This window comes from Kogia breviceps, chromosome 18 (assembly GCF_026419965.1).
Source record: "Kogia breviceps isolate mKogBre1 chromosome 18, mKogBre1 haplotype 1, whole genome shotgun sequence".
In the NCBI taxonomy this organism is placed as follows: Eukaryota; Metazoa; Chordata; class Mammalia; order Artiodactyla; family Physeteridae; genus Kogia; species Kogia breviceps.
Genome location: NC_081327.1, coordinates 32,137,138 through 32,156,015, shown reverse-complemented (window position 1 = coordinate 32,156,015; position 18,878 = coordinate 32,137,138). Strand labels below are relative to the sequence as shown.

At 42.4% G+C, this 18,878-nt stretch overlaps 1 protein-coding gene across 2 annotated transcripts in view; it reads left to right on the top strand.

The window, feature by feature from the left end:
* Window positions 1-7,603: 7,603 nt before the first annotated feature.
* Window positions 7,604-18,878, top strand: part of CSNK2A2 (casein kinase 2 alpha 2) — a 39,368-nt gene continuing 28,093 nt past the window's right edge. For both annotated transcript variants that reach the window (XM_067018545.1, XM_059045435.2), the window contains exons 1-3: window positions 7,604-7,745; window positions 8,569-8,680; window positions 17,320-17,421. In XM_067018545.1, coding sequence (XP_066874646.1) covers window positions 7,642-7,745; window positions 8,569-8,680; window positions 17,320-17,421 — 318 coding nt within the window. In that variant the 5' untranslated portion in view covers window positions 7,604-7,641. The remainder of the gene's footprint in view (window positions 7,746-8,568; window positions 8,681-17,319; window positions 17,422-18,878) is intronic.

Genomic DNA, 18,878 nt, shown 5'->3' with positions numbered 1-18,878 from the left:
TGAGCCTAACTAACTAGAAAGCTCATCAGAAGTGACCCAAAGAAGCAGATCTAAAACAGCATCTTAATATCTGGCTTTGTGCTGTAATTATTCTGGATCACTAACAATAAGAACTAACATTAATTGAATATTTATCATGTGCCAGAAATATATTGAGGCAAAGTGAGGTTAAGCACTTTATAATCAGAAACACTGCTAGTAAATTTGAACAAGGGTTTAACCTGGCTGGGAAATGGACCAAGCAGAAAGATCCGGCTGCCAAGCTTTCACACTTGACCACATGCTCCAGTCTACAGCCTCATGAACTGAATGACCAGCACCAAATGCCACCTTATGCTTTTATTAACCATTTTCTTCAATTCTGAGAGGATCCATTACAATCTAGTTAAGGATTAAATCTTACTTGTCAAGACTGCAGTGATGATATTTTTCCCTTTTAAATGTTTATGAAGATATGGCAATAAAACATGAGAATCTGAAAACAAAACACCAGGGACTTCCCTGGTGGTTCAGTGGTTAAGACTTCACCTCCCAATGCAGGGTGTGCAGGTTCGATCCCTGGTCAGGGAGCTAAGATCCCATATGCCTTGGGGCCATAAAACCAAAACATAAAACAGAAGCACTATTGTAACAAATTCAGCAAAGACTTTTTAAAAAATGGTCCACATCAAAAAAACAAAAAAATCTTAAAAAAAAATAACACCAACTGTAAAGTGACAAGCAAATATCTGGGATTTCTACTAGTGACATATCGCAGGGGCTGCTAATACTACTGGGCTTTGTTTGTTTTCATTTTTATTTATTTATTTACTACATCCATAATGGAAGGAAATGCTCAATTTTATTTAGAGGTTAGTGAATAAAGATGTAATTTTTTTTCTCCCAAGGTTATGAACCCAATGAGTTCTAGCCACTGACCCAGGTTAAGGACCCCTGGGTTAGTACGTGGTGAGTCTGACAGCCCAGAAATGGCTGCAGAAAAGGACCTGCAGAAAAGGCAAAGAGGAAATGATTCAGGCTTAAGTCAGGGCCAACTGTATGGGCATCAAGACAGGAGGGTGGAAGTGAGCTGCCAGCTGGACAGAAAACCAGCTGGACTTGGTGATGGTTGGTGGGTGAGAGTTGATGGTGATTGTGGACAATTTGGAAGAGCAATTGGTCTGCCCGGAAGAGGATAAATGTTTGCGAAGTACAATGGCCTTGCCAGGGGCTGTGGTGCCTGTTACTGTAGAGTTCAGCCCATGCCCCTCCAAATGCCCACCTCAGTCTCTCGGGGCGGGTGAAGCTCTCAGGGAGGTACGCCTGCCCTTCAAAATAACCCCTTCACCTACCACTCACAACTGCGAGATGAAGGATCCATTCTGCAGGACTTCTGAGTCCAGACCCTCCTTCAAATGCAAATCCCCTTTAGAGAGCTGTTATTGACATTTTAGTCTTGAATGAGTTTATCTCTTTCCCTGAGAATAATAGAGTTTGAGTTCACCGAGCTTCTCAGAAAAGATGGGTGATGGGGGACAAGGGTGAAAAGTGTGCCCCCTTTTGCAGTCAAACAAGGCTAAATAGGGCTTCCCCCGTGGCACAGTGGTTGAGTCCGCCTGCCAATGCAGGGGACACGGGTTCGAGCCCTCATCCAGGAAGATCCCACATGCCGCTGAGCAACTAAGACCGTGCGCGGCACAACTACTGAGCCTACACGCTAGAGCCCACGAACCACAACTACTGAGGCCCGTGAGCCTAGAGCACGTGCTCCACAATAAGAGAAGCCACCGCATTGAGAGGCTCGTGCTCTGCAACAAAGAGTAGCCCCCGCTCGCCACAACTAGAGAAAGCCCGCACGCAGCAACGAAGACCCAACGCAGCCAAAAATAAAAAATAAATAAAATAAAATAATTTTTAAAAAAAACAACAAGGCTGAATAAAAGAGGACCCCACTGGAGCACCAGCAGAAAATTTCTGTTTCTAGTCTGGGCAGGCTGTGCCATATCTGCTCCTGCCCCTCTGTGGGGACATCTGCTGGGTGGAGGGTGAAGTGGGTCACACTTTAAGGATGATTAAGAAAAAAAGAATCAAAGCGTGTTATCCCTAAGCAAGTTGTGGGAATGGACCCAGGTGGAGTGCCGCCAGTGCGGCCCTAATGAACACACTTTATTCACCTGTCTGGAGCCTCAAAGACACACAGAAATGAGAGCCCAGCATTCCCTGTGGATTCCTCTGATTACAGAGAGAATTTAAGACCTTACTCCCCAACCCTCTACAACCTCCCAACTGGTGAAAAGCCCCCACTAACCCATAGGTTGTTGGGAGAAGGGCCAAGATAGTAAACAGCATCTAAACATTGGTTATTTTTTCTGACTACAAAAGAAAAATCAAGTGATTCCCAGACTCAAAGGCACTTAATGTATCTCCTTGCAGTTCTTTTTCTATACATTTGTTACAAGCCTGAGAACTCATCTACTAAGTATGTATATACACTTTGGTACAAAGCAAAGCAAAGCAAAAGAACATACATTGTATTATATGTTATTGTATTATATGTTCTTATTGCAGAGGAAAAGGCCTGGAAGGATACACACCAAACTGTGGGAATGTCGAAGGGAAAGAAGAACACTCTTCACTTTTAACCTCACTGACTGAGTTTCTTGAAGAATGTTTAGTAACTATATTCTACTGTATGAGTTTCTTGTTACTGTTATAACAAATTACCACAAACTTGGTGGCTTAAAACAACACAGGTTTATTACTTATAGTTCAAGAGGTCAGAAGTTCGAAATGGGTGTCATTGGACTAAAATCAAGGTGTTGGCAGGGCTGCATTCCTTCTGGAGTTGCTAGGTGAGAATGTTTCCTTGCCTTTTCCAGTTTCTGGAGGCTGACTACAACTCTTGGCTCATGGCCCCCTTCCACCTGTAGAGCCAGCAATTGCATCACGCTGACCTCTGCTTCCATCTTCACATCTACTTCATTAGCTCTCCTGCTTCTCTTTCCTTTATCAGGACCCTTGTGATTACATTAAGCCCACTTGGCTAATCCTGGATAATCTCCCCATCTCAAAATCCTTAATTTAATTGCATCTGCAAAGCCTCTTTTTCCATGTAAAGTAACATATTCACATATTCACAGGTCACAGAGATTAGAAAGTAGAGATCTTTGGGGAACAAGGTGGAGACTGTGGCATTATTCTGCTTACCACAATTACTTGTGTAATTTTTTAAAAACCTATTAGAAAACCACATATAATAAAATTTTTCTCATCACTAAAAATTCCTGATAATCATAATTTCTAATGATGCTTAATATTTCACTGTAGGGATACACGATTTATTTAACTGGTCCCCCAATCTGAGATATTTAGGTTGTTTTACATTTTCATGATTTTAAAGATGATGATTTTCACGATGAACATCTTTAGGTCTTTGGGGGGATATACTGAATCAGAAATGGACTTGGTGGTCAGAAAGACCAGAGTTCAAATCTAGGCTCTGCTTCAATTATCCATGTCATTGGAGTCTTGGTTTCTACAACTGCAAAAAGGAGATCCTTACAATAGCTCCAACCTCACTGGATTTTTAAACAGCTTTCTTGAGATATAATTCACATACTATACAATCCACCCAGTTAAGGGGTAAATTCAATGGTTTTTAGTCTCAGAGTTTTTGCGGGATTCAATGATATTGAACACACAAATTGTCACTACCATTAATAATTCTTTGATCATAATTGTCATCATTTTCTTGGGCTAGGTTCTAAGAATCAGCCATATAGCATAAAAGCCTGTAAACCTCTCAAATGTTTTGGAAATAGGCCTTGTAAAGATAGAAGGTGTTCTTGTGAGGGTTTTTTAGTTTCGAGAGGGGGGTTGGGGGTTATTTTTTAGTATTTGGATAGAATTTGGGGGCATAGGAGGAGCTGGTATTAAATTCTTGGGCCAGTTGACTCGAGATGCCCTCTTTCATTCTCCCTTATGTAACCCTGAATTATGCTCATCCTCAAACCCACGCAGAGTAATTAGGAGAGGTTGATTCTGGTTCACTGAATGTCCGTAACCTGTCTGCCATCCCTGCAGAGCCACTGGCCTGTCCTTCTCCATATCCAAGTGAATCTTACTCCTTCAGTGAAAGCTGCATTGGTACCATCTCCAATTGCCCATCTTAATTCACACCAAGCACACTGCATGGCAGGCTGGCAGGAAGGAGAGGAGGTGAGTCTCTACCAAGTCCATGGAGTGTCTAACCTACCTACCAAGAAACCGCAAAAGCATACTCCATCTGGCCGTGGGAGGACTGACTGCAGGCTTCAGGGCTGAGTTAGCTAAGTGTCAGGCAAATCCAAGGGCATTTTGCACCAGAGTGATGTGTGGGCAAATCCTCAGGCATCCCGGCAGGTGTGGGAGCAGGTTACGTGAGATGGGTGTGGGTTAGGTGGTGAGGGATGAGAGAAAGGTGCAGGGAGGGTAGGTAGAATCAGAGGTGGGTGAGGGTGGAGGTTAGGAATGGAACCTCAGCTGGGACTGGACCTAGTAGTTAGACCAGTAGTTTGGAACCCTTTTTGGGCCATGGGCTCCTTTGAGAATCTGATGGATGCTAAGGAGAGAATGCACACACACCCATATGCATAAACACACACACACACACACACACACACACACACACACACACACACACACACACACTGACCCACAAATTTGCACAGTGTCAAGGTTTCCTTGAACCTAGGAAGCTCATCCAGGGCTCAGATTTGAAAACCTCTGGTCTAGACTAGTTCACAGGGACTTGTCAGAAAGAAATCCTAAGGCTGCATTAAGAGTTTGAGAACGTGTGTGTCTTCTCATGCAACAGAGATTTAGGGAGGTTTGCAGGTTTGGGAATTAAATTCCAAAGCCCACTTATTCCATAAATGCTTTATTTATTTCTTTCCAGTTTTTATTTTGAAAATTTTCAAAATACCAAAGAATTGCGAGCTCACGTAGTCCAATCACATTCTCCAACTGTCGACATTTCTCTCTGATCTCTGCCCTCTGCCTTGCATGCTGGAGAACCATTTGAGAGTAAGTTGCAGATATTATGATACTTCATCCCTAAACACTTGGCATATAACTCCTAAAATCAAGAGAGTCTCCTGCCTAACCACAACATAACCCTCACACTCATAAAATTTAACATTGATACAATACTTTTATGTAATATACATCCTATATTCAGATCTCCTCAGTAGTCCCAATACGTAGTGTCCTTTTAGCTATATTCTTTCTCCTTCCCTTCCTCCCTCTGTCTCTCTTTCCTTTCCTTCCTACCTTTTTCATTCAGGATCGAATCCAGAATGCTACACTTCATTGAGTTATATTTCTCAGGCTCTTTAATCAAGAGCACTACTCCAGAGTTTTGTTTTTTTGTTTTGTTTTCTCTTGTGACACATCTTTTTGAAGAGTCCAGGCTAGTTGTTTTGCAGAATGCTCCCCAGTTTGGATTTGTCTGATTAAAGTTAAAATCTGGGGGCAAATGTTGTGTCCCTTCTTGATGCATCACATCAGAGGGTCAGTTAGTCCCTTACTGATGATGTTAAGTTTGATTCATGATTAGCGTGATGACCTCCAGGTTACCCTTTGTAATTAATACATGCTCTGTAGGGTAACATTGTATTCATTGAAAGCTTTGAGCTGTGGCAGATGCTGGGTGAGACAGTGGTGAGCAACCAGAGTCAGTTTTTGTTCTCACGCTCTTTCTACAGTGGAGGAAACAGACAATAACCTAGGAAACAAATAATTAGAAAATATGCAGTTTTCTGAAGAATGTGGATGGGTGCTGGGATAGAGCAGTATCAACTCTAACATTTAAAGTGAACTTAAAGGAGAGACTTGAAGAGGAAAAAGGAGTCAGGCATAGGAAGATGGGAGTGAAGGGGGTGGAGGTGGCCCTGGCCAATCTTGGAGGGTAGAAAAGAACCAAAAGATGGGCATGTGGTGATCTCAAGGACAGAAGAGTGATAGGACGAAGGCCCTGGTCTGATAATAATAATATTGAACATGTAGTATCTGCTAGACACTGTTCTAAGTGTACATAGCTTACCTTGTCTAATTTTCCCCATAGCCCTGTGAAGTAGGTGCCATTACTATTTTTATGCTGTAAAATCTACAGCACAGAGAAATTAAGTTATTGGCCCAAGGTCACACAGCTTGTAAGTAGCAGGGCTGGGATTCAGACCTGGGATGGATCTGACTCCACAGGCTGTGCCCTTAACTATATCAAAAAGGAGGAAACAGTGTCTCACTTAGAAAACAGAATATGAAAAAGGATTGGAGTCAGAGCAACCTGGACTGAGTGAGGAAGTTCTGTTGACAAAAAAAAATGTGGGATGGGAAAGCAAGACAAAAGAAAGACCCAGAAGATCTAAGAGAGTAGAGTGTTCAGGGATAGAAGACAACATAATAAACTAGGCCAAAGTTTGGTTGGCTACCCCACCCTCAGTCCATGCCCTTAGCCTGTCCCTGCCGGCAGGACTCTCACAATTCTTCTCCTGCTCTCTGTGGTCCCAAACAAAACCAGGGTACTTACATGGTCCTAAAGTATCTCCCCACAAATTGCTCATTAATTACAAAGGGAAAAATAGGAACTTTACAGTGAGAAACCCAGCTGACTCCAACTTAACCAAGTGACAGAAGTGAATATACAGAGGGTTCTTAGGGAAGGTTCTGGAAGGAAATTTGGGGGAAAGCGTAAACGAAGGGTTTCGTGAGGACGGCTCTGGATGAGGAGGGAAGGGGAAGTCTTGAGGTTCAAGAGTCTCTGGGTGACAGGGCAGGGTCCATTGGGGGAAGACGGGGTGTCTCTGGGAGGGATGGGGAACTCTCTTGAGTTGGAGAGGTTCTGAGAGATAAGAGCGAGTCATTAGGGAGGGACTTGATGGGAACTTTGTGTGACAAAAAGGTGACAACAGGGTCCGTTTGGGAGGTTGGGATGGGTAAACTCTGGATGACGAGAGAGTAGAGAGCTTTGGGTAGGGGTCTCTAGGAGAGTCCTAAAAGGGTATACGAGGGGTAAGCCTCTAGGGCAGTAGCCTGTGGGTGGACGAGACTCCGTGATGAGGGCGTTAGGCCAGACCGAGGATGGGGAGACTTGGAGGGTAGCCTTGGAGGGCGGGGCCGGGCCGCCGGGCGGGTCCCCCTGCGCAGCAGGGGGCGCTGTGAGCCCAGGAGGCCCCCGGGCCGGGAGACGGCCGCTCCTAGTGAGCGCGGTCCCTTTTCCGGGTGTCCTCCTCCTCCTCCTCCTCCTCCTTCTTCGCCACCGCCGCCGCCGCTACCCTTTCCCCGGCCGGCGGCTGCCGCTGCTGGTGCAGCCATCGCCGCCGCCGCCGCCGCGGGGCCGCTAGCCAAGCGGAGGCCGCCGCGGAGCGCGAGAGCCTCCCGCCCCGCCGCCCCGCCGCCCCGCCGACCGCTCCAGGGCCGGGCCGGCTCGGCCGGCGCCCCCCGCGCCCCCAGCCCGCCCGCCCCCGCGGGCCCGGCCTGGCGCGGCTGCCCGCAGCCGCGCTCCTCCTCCTCCTCCTCCTCCGGCGGCCCGCGGCCCGCCGCCTCCTCCGCCAGCCGCCCCGCGACCCCCACCGCGCCGCCGCCGCCTTCGGCGCCCCGCGGCGCCCCCCGGTCCCACCCGCCATGCCCGGCCCGGCCGCGGGCAGCAGGGCCCGGGTCTACGCCGAGGTGAACAGCCTGAGGAGCCGCGAGTACTGGGACTATGAGGCTCACGTCCCGAGCTGGGGGTAAAGCCGCCGCCGTCCCCCGCCGGGCCCTCTCACCCCCACCCCCGCCCGGCCGCCCCTCGACGCAGACCGCACTCTCTCCACGCGATCTGTCCCCCAGCGATCTGTTTCCCCCCTGGGCCCGTGCTTCCTCGGGTCTGGGGTGGGCGGCAGACCCCCCCCACACACACACACACACACACTATGTTCTCGTCTCCCTCTCCCCTCTCTCTTTCCTTCCTCTCCGCTGTGCGCACCCCTCTCTCCCGCTCACCCCAGGGAATGCTTTCTTACTGACAAGTGTAGGGGTCCAGGGACCAGAGCCTGGTGGAAGTGAGGGAGCGGCCCTTCTCACGCTTTGGGGTTTATGTTGGGGTGGGAAGTCAGCAGTTGTACTCTTGAGCTATTAAAATTATCTGCCTTTTTAGTTTTTTGAAATGAGGCTGGGTGGGAGGAAATTTTTTAAAGACGTCCAGATTCTCAAAGGAGGAGCAGTCTACCTTCGGCGTGTGAAGTATAAGGCAGGTTCTGTGGGCAGAGGGGCACTTCTGAGCCGCCAGGGTGGTGATGCTTTGCTCACCTCTCTAGATTGGCTCAGACCCTTGCCTTACTACCTCATCTCCCCCAAGTTAATGAGGGACCAGTTAGGTTAGGAGCTGCATCCAGTGAAGGGAGCCAAGTTTATGTTGTGGCTTTCATTTAGGTAATGAGTCGTGGCATGATGTATATAGACAGTTCCAAGTGCTTGATTAATGGAAGCGGCTGGATGGGGTGTGTAGTGGGCATAGGTTCAGTTAATCCCAAGTCCTGGCATTTATGTGTCGCTCTTTCTTGCCTTTCACAGTAATCAAGACGATTACCAGCTGGTTCGAAAACTTGGTCGGGGAAAGTATAGTGAAGTATTTGAGGCCATTAACATCACCAACAATGAGAGAGTGGTTGTAAAAATTCTCAAGGTGAGTGTCTTATGAGTGGCGTTAAAATTTCTTTTTCACAGGTCAGGAGGATATAAACTACTCCAGCCACATTCTAGAATGAGTAGTACAAGCTCACATTTTACGTATCTTTTGCCTGATGTCTCTTTGGTACTCCTCCCACCCCGTTTTCCTGTGAACTTTCAAGAAAATATGCAGACCTGTTTCAAATCTAAGCATGATAGTTCAGGAACGTTCTTGTTCTGAAATGTAATTATGGGGTCCCAAAGTGAAAATTCCAAAGGGGCTCCATTTGTTACAAAATAAATAGGTATTCAGGAGCAAGAAGAGCCTTTTCATGAAGATCCTGTCAATCCAGGAGCTCCTTGAGTACTGAGTTTGTTATTCCAGAGAGAAAGTTGGAAACAATTAGAGTAGCTTCAAAGATGAGCTTGAAGCCTGAGCGGAGGGAAACACCTCAGTGGATAATCATTGTTTCTCCTCCTTTGGTGATAAAAGTTTCAGGTGGGGTGGATATAGTGAACCAATAGTGTCAGGAAGGTTCACTGTTGCTTATCAGCTAGTAAAAGTGAAGTTGGGAGCAGTGGAGGATACATTTATAATCACTTAAATAATAATGGGAACAAAACAGCCTGAATCTGGTTTAGTAGCCTCAGTTTGTTAAAGATACACCTTTATCAACTCTTGAATGAAGGCATGATCTTAATGAGCATGAAGAGTTGGCTAAATTATCTTCCAGGTAACTGATTGTGGAGCTTTGATAATGTTTTATAGGGTGTACTAAAAAGTAATTCTTAGAATCTGTGAAGGGTATTCATCATTGCCAGATTATTTAATATGTGTGCATGTCATTTAGTAAAATCTTGAGATGACCAAAGAGTTAGTTAATATAAGCACTTCTACATATACAAGAGTTACATTGTAGCCATTTTGAAGAGGCTTTGTGGATAAGAATGTGGGATTGAAATGCTGTTTTTGTATCTTAAGTAGAGTTAGGGCAGCTGTGTCCCTATTTAGAAAGAGGGGTCAGGCTTAGGCTGTCTGAAAATCACCTTTCCAAAAAGTGATCATCTCTATTACGCAATACCATCCTGGCCTAGTGATGAAGAGGCAGGATTGCAGAGAGAAATAGGCAAATTATTTGTGCCGTCAGAAACACTAGGGTAAGAAGTGAGGAACCGATATTGAAGATGTGGAGTTTTTGACTCTCCTCTTCCCTAAATATGAATTGCATCTACAGAGTCACGTGATCTTTTTGTTTGTTTTTGTTCGCAAGCATAAATATTTAAAGAAATGTTCTCATCAGAGAAATCACCTGGCAAAGGCATACAATTTTTTTCTTTATACATTAGCATAAATGTTTTTAATATAAGCTGCTTAAAATCTCTTTAGGAAATTTTAAGCAAGGCATAAGTTGAAATTAGGAATATCCACATTCCATTGCTGTACATTCAGAAGAATGAACTGCTTACTCTAAAGCAATTCCAGAAAAATGTCTAAACATCAGTGCGACGGTAGCATTTTTAGAGTAAGTGTGCAACTTCCTGTAATGTCTTTTTTTGAAAAGGAGCAGCATTCAGGTGTACGTGTAAATAACAGTACGTTCATTTAGGGAAGCATCACGTTGCCCTTTAGTCATCCTTGTAGAGAGCTTCATAGCCTCCGTTGCTGGATAGCTTTTCCCCTGCTCTAAAGATTCAGAGGATATGTTTAGGGAACCCAATATGGAAGCTGAAGGTTATTTTTAACCGACAAGAAATGTAGGCACAAAGAAACATATCTAACATCACTATGTTGAAATAACCCTTAGCCAGAACTCCTGTTTCTCATATCTTCCTGTCTCTTACTGCTCATTTTAGCACTGGGTTATAAGATCTTAACGTTGAGCACAGAGTAAGTTCCAGTGTTCTCAAATAAGACTTGGGAGGCCCCCTTGATGCTCTAGCTAATGAAGTGTTGTTTCTTGTATCTTTTCCACACAAGTTCTCCTCAGAGTGCAGCCTGAACGACCTTGTTTCCACTGGTGAAAACTACACACACTTTCTGTTTTTCAAAGCCCTGTGACATTTCTGTCCAGATTTTGTTTTGTCTGAAGGATGGGGTAAGAAACTATTAATGGTATTGTCGGGTTTTCTCGTTCTGACAGGCTGAATTAAAGTAGATTAAAAGTATTGTTTTTTAAAAAGAATAGGGTCTTTACTCAGTTAAGTGCCCTTATTCAGATAAGTCAAAGTTATGACTAATACCTACTGTTGTGGTGCTTGGCCACAGGAAATTAGTTCCTTAACAGAGTGCCAGTTGCTCATAATTTGAAGGAATCCAGAAAAAGCTTTCTCTTCATCTAGGCGTGCTGTATTTCAACTTCAGGAAGGAATTATATATTGATGTGCACATTGTGACTGAGACAGAGGGTATGTTCCTTGAGGACAGGGGCTGCCTGCTTTTTTGGCGAACATTCCATCCAGTCCTTTTCAATATATGACAATGGTTGTATGATGAATGACCACAGAGGGATTTTATATCATTTAATTTACATCAGTAGATTGCTCAGTATTTTTGTGTTCAAAAGATGTTGGGGCTATTAAGAGGTTTTAGGAATTTAGAAATTGGTGAGCAAAATGTTTCTGTCTATGCTGAAGTGAGATCCTGAGTCTGAAATCTTCAAAGAAAACTTTTCAATCAATAGGGAGGTTATATCTTTTTTGACAGAAATTGTTTTGAGGAGAAAAGGCCAAGGTGGGGGGGCGGGGATGGTAAGGGTTAATATAGCAGGGCAGAAAACCACTTTTGTGCCTGAGGTTTCATCTTGATTTTGAAAAGTCAACTTTTCAGTTCCTTTGTAGTACCTCTTAGGAAGGTATAGACAGAAATTAAAACATTTTGGACAACTTTTAGCACTTTGTGAGTATCACCTATGTATGGATTTCATCTCTTCTTAGAGTCCTTGAGATCCTTCAAATTCAACTGCTATTTTCTAAGTAGAAGTTAAGAGCAATACCAGTTTTTAAAAAACAAATGTGCACGCTTTTGGACCCATGCTGCAAGGACTGGAAATCCTCATATTAGGTTTCCTGTTGGTAGTCTTATTTTATTTTATTTATTTTTTTTAAATTTTTTAATTTTTTTTCTGGTACGCGGGCCTCTCACTGTTGTGGCCTCTCCCGTCGCGGAGCCCAGGCTCCGGACGCGCAGGCTCAGCGTCCATGGCTCACGGGCCCAGCCGCTCTGCGGCATGTGGGATCCTCCCAGACCAGGGCACGAACCCGCGTCCCCTGCATCGGCAGGCGGATTCTCAACCACTGTGCCACCAGGGAAGCCCGGTAGTCTTATTTTATACAGAGAGCTTGGCTGTCCATTTTTTTCCCCCCAGAAATTAATTATCAGACTTCAAACAAAGAATGATGGTAATACAAGTTTATTTTTTCAGCATGTTTAGCCTACTTGTTTGTAGGTATATTTAAATTTTTGTACTTGCAGGAGGTAGTGTTAAAAGAAGGATGAGATGACTGTTGATTACAGATTTTTTTAGTTACTTCATAGTGGGCTGGTGGCTGTTTAGGTTATATCAAAATGATGTTTGCTCTGTGCTTTCTCATTTATTTCTACTTCATCAGCTGCTAGATTTTTTACCCTCCATTTATTTTATTAGGCAAGTGTGTCAAGACATCATTGTTCTGAAACAAGACATCGATACTAATTTATCTAAATATTTTGGTGATTTCTAGTTTCTACACACGTCTCATGGTATAAAAAGTGTTAAAAAGAGTATTATTAAAGTATTAAAAATAAAAATTTGGGGGCTTCCCTGGTGGCCCAGTGGCTAGGACTCCGCGATCCCAATGCAAGGGATCTGGGTTCGGTCCCTGGTCAGGGAACTAGATCCTGCATACAGCAACAAAGATCCCACGTGCTGCAACTAAGATCTGGCACAGCCAAATAAATAAATGAATAAATATTTTTTTTTAAAAAAGATACAAATATTAAAAATTGTGAACTAGTCAGTGCAGTTTCTAATATTGTGGTTGTGGGGTCAGACATTGAGAGTGTGGTTAAACCTGTGAAACAGAGTCACAGGATAGGGGAGCACGGATATTATTAGAACCCAGCCTCTTTTTTTTTACAGACCCAGGGGAACCTGCAGTCTGCTCAGGGTCCCATGGCTGGTGGGGGGCAGAAGCACTAGGTTCACGACCTTCGGTCCCTGCTTTGGAGTCTTGGTAGATGGGAGGGGCACAAGTAGGACATTTGCTGGATGTTCTGAACTGTACTGGAAAGATGGCCAAACACTCACTGGAAGTCAAATGGAATTAATTTGTCTCCAATGAGTTTTGGAGTTATTCTGAAGGGAAATATTTGACATCAGAGGGTTGCTGGTTGAAGTGGGGGATAGATTAAAGCCCAGAGAGCTATAGGGACCCAGACTTGGGTTCTCTGGTTTGTATCCACAGCAGCATGTTTAATGCGTAAGTGAAATTTACTTTCCTTTCTTGTTTGATACCACAAGAACCAGTGTTTTTATACTTTTTTAACCCATACAGTTCTTCCAAGTCTCATCCTGATCACTTACTCAGAGAGCAGAACCAGTAGTAGAAAGGACTGTACCATCCTCTCCATGAGATTCAAAAGGCCTGCTATGTGCCTCACATTTTTAAATAAAAAAAATTTTTTTAATCTAGAATAAACAGTTCAAGACGTTGATAATGTAATTAAGAAGACGAGAGTTGAAAGATGAGGGGCAAATTTGCTGTGAAGAAATAAACACTGCTTAGATAATGTTTATATTTAGGTCGGTCGTAATGGATTTTAGAGATGCTACCCGGGTAATAAAATAAAAGCCATCATCCAGACCGAGCTTTCTTTCTACTCTATCCTACATTCCTGACAACCATTGTTCATTGTAACTGTTTATTGCAGGTGATGAAATTAATCTTAGTGGGGCAGTTGTTGCTTTGGTAGTGGAATAAAAGTAATCCCAGATTTGAAAGTTCTGAGCTATATTCCTGCCTTCCTTGAATTTATCAGTTCAGTTATGCTTGCAAAGAAATTAAAACGGGACTTTGCCTATTAACATTTGCTGGCATTTATTGAGGTCATAATTCTTATGCCTTTGGTAGACATTACTTTGCAAATTCAGCCACAATTAAACGCTAGTAATTGAAATCATTCTCAGATCTGGCTTTTTAAAAATCTGCTGTGAGTAAATAGTACAGATTACTGGCCTTATCAACTTTTGTCTTTCTAAGCAGCCAGTACTAAACTGGTCTTTTGTTTTAAAATGTTTTATGTTGGTGAATAGGGAAAGAGAAAAAGGACCTTACTCTTGAATTACATTGAAGAAAGTTCTCCTGAATAGCTGGGACTCTTCACCTGTGAGCAGAAACCTTCTGAAAAAAATGTTTTTCTTTCTTTTCAGAGCTCATGCACAGAACATTTTAAATGAGTTTTTCCCCTTTAAATATTCTCTCTAGGTGTGTGCCAAAATTAATTTATTATTGAAACTTGATTTAATACTTTAATTTCTTTTTTAGCTTTTTTGCCATTTTATGTACTAGACTTTGAGTTTAAATTGTTTTGTTTTGTTAAACAGCTAAACTGATTCAGTTAGAAACAGATATTCTCTGAATTGGAATAAATGAACCTTAGGTGAGACAGAGCCTTTTTCTCGCATGCAGGATGAAATGTGAAATGATGAAATTGTGATGGAAATGTATTCTCCACTTTAGTGATGGTGAATGAATGCAGACAGTGAGCTAGAGGGTCAGAGCATCTTTATTTCTATAAAAATTCATGGTCTGTTTTCCTTCGGATGCAAGGATCCTCCCTTATAAATCCTAACTTTTTATGTTCAGTTCTTTTTATAGAATTTAAATCTTTGCTTTCACTCCCTAGGAGCTCATTGGTTTTTCAGCTTCTGGAGCATCTCTTAGGTTCAGAGGAGTGAGCTTGAGGCTAAAGGGAGTTACCCGTACCCTGGGTCCTATAGAGACCTGGTGCCCCTGCTTTGGAGGGGTGTCCTGAACTGTACATCACTCTCCTTCTTCTTACAGTCTCTTGGTCTTTTGTCAGTATGTGAGAACTCCAGCTGCTGTGTGACTCCATTGTGCCACTTCAGAATTGTCCTGCTGTCCCCAGTCTCTAGTTTGGGAAGTTATTGGACAGGTGACAATTGCGCAACAAAATATGCTTCACATACTCTATAAGTTACCTTTAGACATAATGAAAAATATGTTCATCTTAACTGGGTTGTCCAGGAACTGGGTGCCTGCCTGATCTGTTGCTGAATAACAGGAGAGCACAGCAAGGCTTTATTTGGGGCATTGTCATAGGAGCAACTTGTTTAATGGGTTACCCCTGTACTAATTCACTGTTAGAGGGAGAAGAGGGGTTGAGATGAACACAGGCTTCTTCTGGCCGTTGTGTTTTTCTCCCTCTGTTGCCACTCCCACAGATGTGTAACTGCTTTCCAATAGTGACTCTAGAATTCTAGACTATTGACTCTAGAATTTTCTTACATTGAATATACTGGTATCGTTGGCTAAATTTTTAGATATGATAGCCAGCTTTTATTTTTCTTTTAACTTACTAACAAAATTTCAGACTTACAGAAAAATTGCAAAAATTGCCATATCTCTTACCCAGATTTCTCAAATATTGACATTTGTTTTATCCTTCTCTCTCACTCTCTCATACATATACACACGTGTGTGTGTGTATATATATATATATATACACACACATAGATGTGTATGTGTGTGCATATAAATAATTATATTTCTTTTACATGTCTTAAGTGCCTGAGAGGAAATCGCAGTCATCCCTAATTTCCTCTATTTCCTAAAAACAAGAACAATTGCTTACATAACCCACAATGCCATGATCAAAAATCAGAAATTAACATTGATGCAGTGCTGTTAATCTACAGCTCTCATTCTCATTTGCCAGTTTTCCTTATAATGTTCTTCATAGCAAAGGAAAATCCCAGACCATGTGTTATAGTCAGTTGTCATATCTTTTTAAACTGGAATAGTTGTTTAGTCTGTGTGTTTCATGACATTGACATTTTTGAGGCTTATAGGCTACTTATTTCATAGTATATCCTTCTCTGGCTGTTTTCTGACCAAGTTGTACTTCATATTCAAGTGCTTCATTTTCCCAAAGTATTGAGCTCTGTAATTATGAAAAAGGGAAGTAAGGAGTAAAATTCCTAAGTGGTGGGGAAGAACCACAATAGCCAGATCTATTCTACTGAAAACCCTGACAGAGTGGAGTGGACATGATTGTGGCAGCTGGCTTGGAAGGATGCAGCCAGATTCCAGTCTCGCAATTGAGCAGCCTCTTACAGGTGATGCAGGTGTTCTGTATTTCATAATCTCTCTGTTTTGTTGTGTGTTCAAAGCTGTAACTTGGTGACCAACAAGAGGTTTCTCTGGCATGTGTGTATATTACATCTCCCCCCATCCCACCAGCACCACATACACACAGGCTTTTTCATTCTTGTTTCATGGCTAATCCATTGGACTCTCTTTGCCTGTGCTTTTATAACAGTGTCTCAGTAGTGGAATACTCCTTTTTCCCAGTTATGTTTCTTCCATAACCACACTTGGGAAATGAAAGCGCAGTGGCTAAGAGTGAGGCCTACAGTCAGATTGTCTAGATTTGAATCCTGCCCCCACTTTTTAGAATTAGCTGTGCGACCTTGGGCAAGTAGCTCACCTTGCCTGAGTCTACTGCATAGGAATTTTGTGAGGATGAAATATGATTTATTACTAACTAAAATTTTGAAAATAATAAAGCTAACATTTATTGACTGCTTCCTATATGCCAGTCGCTGTTTAATTACTTTATAAGTACTTTATAAAGCATGATTGATGATAATGCTTATTTTTCCATAACTACTTTTATTCTTCTTCAAACTCTTTAGCCCATTTAAGACAAGAAATAACATGTATAATGCTGGTATTTCTGATTAAGGTTTTTTATTTTTCTATCCAGCAGATTGAAAGGTTAGTAGGTAGCAGGAGTTTTTAGTCACTGCTGTGTCAGAGGTCAGTTTTCTCCTTTGCTGACCCATCTTCTCTTTCTTTAGGAATGGGATCTTTGGGGAAGTTTTACTAGCTCTGAACTGATTTCAGATTCTAGATATTAAGGAAATGGGAGTGGAGACAGGACATGGGAGCCAGCAGCTGGGAAACAAGTTTGTAACTTGATGTCAGTGAACTGGTCTTCACTCCTAGAAGACAAAATTACATGCAACCCGTTGGAAGAGCAGGTGTCTCACCATTTTGTTTCAGTTTTTCCATTTGTGAGTGCATGATAGACAGCTGTTCAGAGCTATAACATTTTCCATTTGGCAGTTATTTAGTAAGCATTTTATTTTTAAAGAATGACTTGGGTATTCAAAATTTTATGTTGCCCTAAATGTAACTACTTAAAGATTTGACACATAAGCTGTATGAGTCCATGAATTATTTTGATTCTTAGGAGCAGGCCCATTTTATCTCTTTCTTTCTTTTCTTTTTTTTCTTCTAATTTAGACATGCCCTTTAGCATAACACAGTGTGCAAGACAGTACAACATCCATTTGATATAAACTTTGTTTTAAAGTTTTATTTATTAACTTCAAAAGGAGTCTTACTTCTGATTACTCTTGTGTATTTAAGCCAGTGAAGAAAAAGAAGATAAAACGAGAGGTTAAGATTCTGGAGAACCTTCGTGGTGGAACAAATATCATTAAGCTGATTGACACTGTGAAGGACCCTGTGGTAGGTGCCTGGTGGTTGCTGGGCAGGGCGGGTGGGAGGGGGGGGAGTGTGTGTGTGTGTGTGTGTGTGTGAAGTCACAAAACCTGAAAATAATGGGAAACAGCATTATAATATAGTGGGAATGATTGTGTTTGTCTTTACTACTAACTGATTTCGAAAACCAGAAAAAATCATGGTGGCCCAATGATAAAATAGCCACCACCACTTTTGTGGAACCTAAAAAGTTTATGTAGAAAAAAATCCCTGTCCCGGGTTTATTACCTCATTATTTTGATTTGGCCCACAAACGTTTGCTGGATATTTCCTTATGGCCCTGCTTTTCTCCCAACTTTGAAAGCTTATTACTGCCAGTTAACATTATTTTACCTCACAGGCCTGACATTTGAAAATCTGGGTTTATAGAAGGAAATAGGAAGTGTCTCCATGTGGACACTTGCCATAGAGAGCTGAACAGATCACAGCCCCACAGACCCCTTGAGGTCACTATCTTGCTGTTTCTCATACTGGTCTTTAATTCAGCATCCACCATCGGGGCTCACATTGTATATGCAGATGCAATTTAAATATTTTTGTTAAAATGCTTAATTTTTAGCCATTTTAAATGTGCTGTTTAACTTTGTTTTCTCTCCCCCTCAGGAGTAACTTAACCTTAAGTGTTTATGATTAGCCAAGCTTCCCATTCAATTTCTGTTCTTTACCTGTTCTACCTCGAATATTTCCCTGTTCTCCCATGATAGCTTTTTAAGAAGTAGGTCTTTGCTTCTGTCTGCTAAAGACATCCTCATAAAAATGTAGCTAATATGCATTGAATGCTTACTGTGTGCCAGGCACTGTTCTGAGTGTTTTAACAGTATCATGTCATTTAATCCCCACAACAATTCAGTGGGGTGGGTAACATTATTGTCCACATTGTCACATTGTATAGATAAGAAAACTGAAGTCTGCAGAGGTTAAGTAATTTGCCAAGATTACACAGTATCACTGAATTGAAAAACAGAAAAGTTTTTCCTTTTGGACTCTGAAAAGATCGAGAAGGATGGTTGTATGCTGGATTCTGTCTGAGGCATTAAAAATGTATCCCAGCCTTATCAGCTCAGATTGATTTTACATTGACTAACTCTGGACTACATAATCCTTGAAAATGGCCTGCAGTGTGGGCCAGTATGTAGTTTTATACTTAGAGCATCTTCATTTTGCTTTTTTTTTTTTTAAGTTAACAGAACTTAATGATTCCTGTCTTACTATTTGTTACCTAAAGCATGTATGTGTTTTACATGATATGTAACGCAAGTAAATCAAGGTGAACGAAAACCAATAGGGAACCCTCATCCCCTAACTTGAAGGGGGACAGGCTTGCTCCCAGCCTATAGAGAGATCTGGTGGTCTTGTTGAAACTTTCAGCGTTGGGCTACTGAGGAATCCTTGCACCAGGTCTGCTGCTTGCTCAAAGACTTGCA